At 35.1% G+C, this 7,194-nt stretch overlaps 2 protein-coding genes across 4 annotated transcripts; one reads left to right on the forward strand and one right to left on the reverse strand.

The window, feature by feature from the left end:
- Positions 1–3,056: 3,056 nt before the first annotated feature.
- On the forward strand, positions 3,057–3,833 carry LOC106320586 (syntaxin-21-like; the record flags this gene model as incomplete). The annotated part of the gene is made up of 3 exons (XM_013758970.1): positions 3,057–3,303; positions 3,393–3,493; positions 3,590–3,833. Coding segments are annotated over 3 exons (414 nt in total), but the record flags the coding sequence as incomplete, so codon positions are not given.
- A 52-nt stretch (positions 3,834–3,885) lies between these two features.
- On the reverse strand, positions 3,886–6,656 carry LOC106320584 (heat stress transcription factor A-1b-like). Of its 3 annotated transcripts, none has more exons than XM_013758967.1 (3): positions 6,030–6,642; positions 4,141–5,239; positions 3,886–4,071 (listed from the first exon to the last, which is right to left on the reverse strand). In XM_013758967.1, the coding sequence occupies exons 1-3, from the start codon at positions 6,285–6,287 to the stop codon at positions 4,049–4,051; spliced, it is 1,380 nt and encodes a 459-aa protein (XP_013614421.1). In that variant the 5' UTR covers positions 6,288–6,642; the 3' UTR covers positions 3,886–4,048. The 3 variants fall into 3 exon arrangements, with proteins under 3 accessions (XP_013614421.1, XP_013614422.1, XP_013614420.1); XM_013758968.1 differs by adding an exon at positions 5,462–5,600 and having other exon boundaries at positions 3,886–5,239; positions 6,030–6,199; XM_013758966.1 differs by having other exon boundaries at positions 3,886–5,239; positions 6,030–6,656.
- Positions 6,657–7,194: the final 538 nt, after the last annotated feature.

A 7,194-nucleotide genomic window follows, 5' to 3' on the forward strand; every position in this document is an offset into this window, starting at 1 on the left:
ATTTTTAATAAATCATCTAATTCTTGTAATCTATCAAGTTCATCTAAGATTTTTATTTCATTTTTTATATCATCAAGACTTTCTTGTATCTTAATTTGGTTTATTGATATGTTACTTAACATTTCGGTATGATTATTTAAAACTCCACATATGATTCGTAGTGAATGACTAACCTTTTGTTCTTCTTTTATGTTTGCACCTAAATTATATTCAGTATTTTCTGCCATGTTTCTTTGTATTGGTATAATTCTTTCTTTATATGGTATTCCTGGTATAGAATATAATTCTGGATGGTGTTCTACAGTTTGTTCCATGATTTTATCCATTTTCATAGCTTTTGATATTCCCTCTATTATTTTGATTTTGCTTAAATTAATATTAATTATATCTTTTTCCATTTTGTTGAAATTGGTTGCTCTTCTATTATTTTTATTTATGATTTTACATATTTCAGCAAAATATTTGCTTCTTTTGTCTGTGACTTCTTTAGATTTTTCTTTATCTTTTGCCTTTTTTATTTGAGACTTTTGCATTTTTTGTCTAATTTTTATTAGAGTCTATTATCTAAGTCTGCAAGGGAATTTTCTAATCTATTTAGTTTGATATTTATTGTTTCTAATTCTTTTTCTCGATGATTATTACTTACTCTTGTTGCACTCGTGCTTGGTTCAATAAATCTTTCATTCGAGTTTCTTGGTTTCGAAACAGATGGTCTCCGTTCAATCAATCTTTTGTCTCTTTTAGTTATCGCCTGATTTGGTTTTTCTAGTTTAATAATTGGACTAAATAAGTTGTCAATATGTATCCCTTCAGAATTGGCATTATAACTTACACTATGAGATGAATTACTTAGCGCGTAGTTTATTTTATATGATATTGAAAACGGGTGGTTTCCTTCTTTGAATAAATCAATCCTTTTGAAATCATAATTTACTAGCATGGATTTATCAAGATCGCTGTCTAATAAAGATAAAGTTGTTTGGAGAGTAACATCAAATTTTAATTTTCCAAATTTTAGATTGCATGCTCCAGAGGCTATTATTTTATCTTGATCATCATTTATTCTATCATCGATTAATTCAAGATCCATAGGGGTATCTATGCTTTCTCGAAATAATCCTTTTATTATTATTTGAATAGTATTTATATTTATATATTTTATTGAGGATTTAATTTTGGAATCTTTAATCTTCTTTAATCGTTCATTTATTTGTTCTTTGTTGATCAATGATAAGGCGACTGTACCAGCTGCCTCATTTATTGGGATAGGTACTTCTCCCATCATAATTCTATAAAAAATATTATTTTTCCCAAATATTTTTGCAAAAGGATTATTTTTATTTTTAAAATTAGTTTTTTCTGATATATCAAAGTTCTCTTTTTCAATTAGAGATCTATCGATCAATATATCTTGAAAGAAACTTTTTTCATTATCAATATTTTTTATTACTTCCATTGATTGGTTATCAAGGGTTTCGAGGGCCATAAGTTGATAGAAATACTCAAAGTAGCTAAGATTTAAAGTTGAATTTTCTTAGGATAAACCTTATTGATAATTATGTAGTGTTTATCTATATGAATTTCATAGTTCGTACCTGTCATTTAGTTGATGATCTGGCTCTGATACCAAATTATTTTTTCGCAGGGGGTAACTGATTGAACTTCTTCAAAGATGGTTGATTCTTTTCGATTGTTGCTTCTTCTTGGATTGATTCTTCTAATTTTTTATATTTTTGTGATGGATGCTCTGATACCAAATTATTTTCGAGTTTTGTATTTGATTTTTCTGCTATTCAGAGACGAAGTCTCAACAGAAAGGTATGTGCGACCGAGCTTTGGCTCGGACTTGGTTGCTACGCAGCGACCGGACAGCGTGTATGCGTGGTAATTACGCAACGGTCGAGCTTGGTTAGTTTGGTTTGAATCTTCAAGGATACTTCTTCGTAAAAACTTCGTGTTTAGTTATATTTTACGAAAGTTACATCTTTTTTTTTACTATCTCTTTCGGAAATACGATTTCCGAGGATTTTCGGATGGTAATTCCGTCGTAACCGTTTTTGATCCCAACAGCAAATAACCAGTTTGATCTTTTTCGGGTAAACTTTCAAATTAATGTAACACAGATAACATGCAAGCACGTGAAAAAGATAAAGTTGTGTGCGTGAGACGCACATACCGACATGTCTCATTATCGTTGATGCGTATGTAGACAACGCAAGATCTAGTGCTCTTCTTATTTGATATTTGTTATTTAAAATTAAAACGAGTGAAATGGCTAAAAAGATCATCCATGCATGATACGCATTCGATTCCGATCCTAGCTTTAAATCCACATGACATCAACTTTTTGTTTATCATCACTCGAATAGAGTACTAAACTTTAAAATTTTAGTTTTCATTACTATGAGTATTTCTCAAAAGTGATCTCCCAGAAAAGGTTTGTTTCTGAAAGAATTTAGAAAAAAACTAGCTAAGTATGCCTATAAGAGAGGCAAAGTTGCACATCGTCCGCGAAGTAGCGCACTAAAACATACGTAACTAGCAAAAATATGGTAATGTTACGAGATAAACTTTGAAATGATCATCTACTCATCAAGCACTATGATCATCCATTCATTTACCAAATCAAACACCATCTTTGATATTTTATGTATTGTTGCTCACTATAAATACCATCACTCATCTCACTCTTTTGAACACAATTACATCTTCTTCTTCTTCCTTATAATAAACTTTTTCTCTCATATTAAGTGTTATTTGCTTCCTACGGGTATTGAATTCTACTCTTATTTAAATTTCCCGATACTATAAATTATAAGTTATTTCATAACACATTATCAGCACGATCACTCTGCGATTTGGTAAAATTTATTTGTATAATTTATACCCTGTTATAATGGTCGGTATACCGCCTCTACTATTATTTATATCATGTTATAATGGCCGGAATACCGCCTATATTATTTACTAGTAATTTAATTTATTTATTGGTCGGCCGAGCCGCCTTATATCCTGTTTATTATTTATTGGTCGGCTGGATATGGCCATAAACCCATTTTAAATCCATCTTTTCAGTTTGGGCATGCTGTGTTACCTCATATCTTGCAGCGACATGCTATTTAACTTTGAATTATACTCATTCCAGGCAAGAAGTGGTGTTTTTAGATAACGAGATAACATTCAATGAAGCAATTATTGAGGAAAGAGAGCACGGAATCAGAGAAATTCAAGAACAGATTGGTGAAGTGAATGAAATCTTCAATGATCTAGCTGTTTTAGTGAACGATCAAGGAGTTATGATCGGTAAGTAAACCCAACCACCATAAATCGTAAATTGCCACGTCTCCTTTACGACTTAGAATCTAAGAAACTTTATAATGTCTATTTGGCAGATGACATCAGCTCCAACATTGATAACTCACATGCTGCAACCTCGCAAGCCACTGCACAACTCAGAAAAGCATCTAAAACTCAAAGAGCAAACTCATCCTTGGTACTACGAGAGACTTCTCTCAACTTTTTTAATTATGTGATTCCTATTTTAGCAGCTAAAGATAAGTTTCATATATATGTTTTACTTTTGTTGCAGACATGCCTTCTTATTCTCATATTTGGGATTGTTATACTCATTGTCATCATCGTTGTCCTGGTCTGAGCACCAAGCTCCAAGCATCAACCGAAGAAGAGTCGAGGAAACTATACAAATTACCCATTGAAGATATATACTTATTGGTACAGATTCTTTTCCTTCCCATGCAATCGAACTGAACCTTGACTTCTCATCGTGTGAATGTTTTATATATTAATCCATCTTAATGATCTTTATAGCAAAAGATACGAACATGTATGGTTAATGTCTATTAGTTTTCTGCTCGAGTCGGTCAGTGACCAAAGATTATCATAGTGGTATGATAATTGAACATGAAGAAGGGCGTTCTAGCACAAAGCAACATGTAACAAAAACAACACACAAAGTCATCTCTAAAAGGCTATTCACAACATGCCAAAGTCAAAAGTGTATGATATATATTTCCTCCTCCTCCTTCGTTCATATCCCCTTAACAGCCTCTCCTGAAAACGAGAAACAAATGATCTCTCAAGACAGAACATCGATGCAGAGAAGATGCTTTTCATTCTTACCTCCATGTGTTTCCGAAGAAAGAAACCCCATTTGTTCAGTGATATGGTTCACTTGTTGTTGATCCCTAGTCCACTCGCTCAGTTCTTGCTCCATTGCCAAGTCATTATTCTCCACAGACCCTGATATGGTCTCTTCTGCGTCTCCACTCACTGGGGCTTCATCAGCAAAAAACTGTTCCCAGAATGGGTCTTGGACTCCAGGCAGCTGAGAGACAAGTAACTCTTTCATCTCTCCCTCACCTTTAGGAGAAACTGCATCGCCTTCCATCTCCAGCGACCCCCCTAAAGCAGCCATTATTGGATCCAAACATTCTCCATTACCTGTCTTGCATTCAGATTCAGGGCTCCAAGAAGCTGCAGCTGGACTTGGACCTAAGTTTGGCTGAACCAGACCAGCTTGAGGATGATGAGCCAAACCTGCCTCAGGTACTTGGTTCGTTGCTGAATAAGCCGAGTCGGGTGAAACCTCGGGCAGTGTTACTCCAGATACTGTATTCGAGGAGTTCAGAGAGTTTGAAACCGATTCACACTCATTTGAGCTACTCATATTCAAGAACTGTCGAAGCATAGTCTGTGCTGCTTCGTTTATCGATGGCTGATACTTAACAATCTGACGGTCAACATCATTAGCCTCCTCCCCAGGAAGTCTCCTCTTTTTGTTGCTGCTACCCTGAATCTGTCTGTCACCATCATTACTACTCTGTTGTGCTACTAACTGGTTTAAGAAGCCTGGACTCTGAACAACCTTGGCCAAAAACGACATCATTTGCTGTTGCCTCTGCTCCATCGCCTGAACTTTCTGAACCGCATCCTTCAGCTGGTGTTCGGTGGCCTGCTGTTGATGCCTTAACCTGACAAGTTCCTGCATAAGAACGTTCTTATCCCTCTCGAGTCTTTCCACTTCTTCTTCTGCTATTCCACACTTCCCTACCTCGACACAAGGAGCAAGAGATGAGTTCTCAACTTGAGTTTGTTGCTGATTCTGCTGCTGCACGTGCGAAGATTTCCTCCTTGTAATGCCCTTTAGTAGTTGTTTTTGGTCTCTTAAGAATCCCTCGTTTGCAAATTCCCATCGATCTGGATCAACTTTTCTGAATCCCTGGACACAATAATTCAACAAGATGGCCTCTAAAGATCAACAAAAATAAAAGTTAAATTGAGTTTTATGGAAGACGAAAGCCAACATAGAGTAATTGTACAAGAGCCACAAACTGTTGCAGAGTATTTGAAATTTCTGGTTAAAGCATCATTCTGGGAAGTAAACGACTTCTCCACCATGGGATAAAAAAAGTTAATAGCTTCTTAGTTTATCAACATGTACCTGGACTGACATATACAAGCGAAAGCAAAGCTAATGTTCAGACAACTGATAGGACATTCTGTTTTGTGATTTAGAGTTACAAGGAAGAAACCAAGCTTCACCCATATCTGAGGATATGTTAAAGCGACCCTGCAAAGTTCTGTGGAATCTTTTGGTGAGTAAAAGTATTGACTTGACAAGGTTTCAAAAAAATCCAAGACAGGCATGGATCTAGCCATTAAACCACAATTGCTAATCTATATAGTTTAAGAATAGACAGACTATTAACTGCATAGTTCTACTGACTACACCAGAGTCTCATAAGCTGCAAGAACCCATTAAAAGACAACAATTAAACTCCCATCAGATACAGAACATCATTGTAATTACCTTACCCAACTTTGATGCCTTACTTACTACCTCAATTTTCTCAAATAAACAGTGTAAACACCATAGTTCAACACTTTCTAACAGAAAAGGAAAAGAATGAGACTGAACTAGGACTAAGTCCCTGAAAGTTCAACACTTCAATGATCAATCTGATTTTTTTTTTTTTTTGAAGTTACAAGAAAGAGTGATGCTTACTTACATATGTATTTAACTGTCTGACGAAGCTGGAGAAATTGTTGTGCTTGAAGTACTTAGGCAAGAACACCTTCGAGAACTCGGGCACGTCCCAGACGACGAAGCTGTTGTTCCCGCTGCTCCAAGAAACGACCTCATTGGTGGAAAGATCATCAACCATGTCGTAGGTTTTGCTCAAGAAAGGGGGCACAGAGTTAATCGGAGGCGGTATAGGCGACGGGTTTGAGTTCACGGACGGTGCTGGTTCAAGAACCGGTTCCATAGCTATGTACGATGCAAGCAAGAACTACGGATCGAGTCTTTAGATCACTCACTCCAACCTTCATTACATTTCCGTTTTTCTGCGTCGCTTTTTCCTTTTTACTCACTCGGTGAATTTATAGTACGTGGCGTATTTATACACCGTTAAATAATTAGATTAACTATCTATCGTTCGATAATATTAGTTATAATACGAAAAAGATGCAGAGAAAACTCCCTCTCTCTGGGACTGACACACACTGAGATGAATCATCGGAAAAATTGAAAGCGAAGCGGCGTTACACAAAACAGAACTATGAATACATTTCGCTAGTAACATGTGACAATAAATGAATTGTTTTGAGGTAATTTAGGTGATGATAATGTCCAAATATGAGTGTGAAAAATTGATATATAATATCATCATTCCGCATTACAGATTATAAATTGTTTTCCTTGTCACCATTCAATCGAAACCTTTGTACTGACTAGTTCCAAACGAAACATACTCCCTCTGTTCTCTCGAAAAGTTAGATTTTCCTTATTAAAAATTTAATAAATATTTATAATTTAATTTATTTTTTATTTTATTATACAGTTTCCAATAACTTTCTATTAATAAAATTTAATCGATTCAAATGTTTCTTGAATTCAAATATTTTCAAAAAACATTTATACTATAAGTCACATTTCATCTTATTTATTTCATTTTAAGACACTTTTCACTAAGGACACTTTTCTTTAACTACTCTTTGTTTCCTAACTACTGTGGTTACATTTTCACGCTTTTATTCACAAAACCCAAAAACTAATCTCTAGAGCAATTTCGTAAATATTCCGCTCCTTGTTATGAGATAAACTTTGAAATGATCCTCCACTCCTTTACCAACTCAAGCACTATGATCATCTACTCATCAAGCACTATGATC

The sequence above is a fragment of the Brassica oleracea genome, unplaced genomic scaffold (assembly GCF_000695525.1).
Source record: "Brassica oleracea var. oleracea cultivar TO1000 unplaced genomic scaffold, BOL UnpScaffold00967, whole genome shotgun sequence".
NCBI lineage: Eukaryota > Viridiplantae > Streptophyta > Magnoliopsida > Brassicales > Brassicaceae > Brassica > Brassica oleracea.

Bases quoted from the DNA above. Each gene is read 5' to 3' on its own strand.
- LOC106320584 (XM_013758966.1), bottom strand. From the start codon at position 6,287: ATGGAACCGGTTCTTGAACCAGCACCGTCCGTGAACTCAAACCCGTCG. The intron at 5,240-6,029 runs GTAAGTAAGCAT...TATTGTGTCCAG, and splicing joins TCAGACAGTTAAATACATAT to GGATTCAGAAAAGTTGATCC.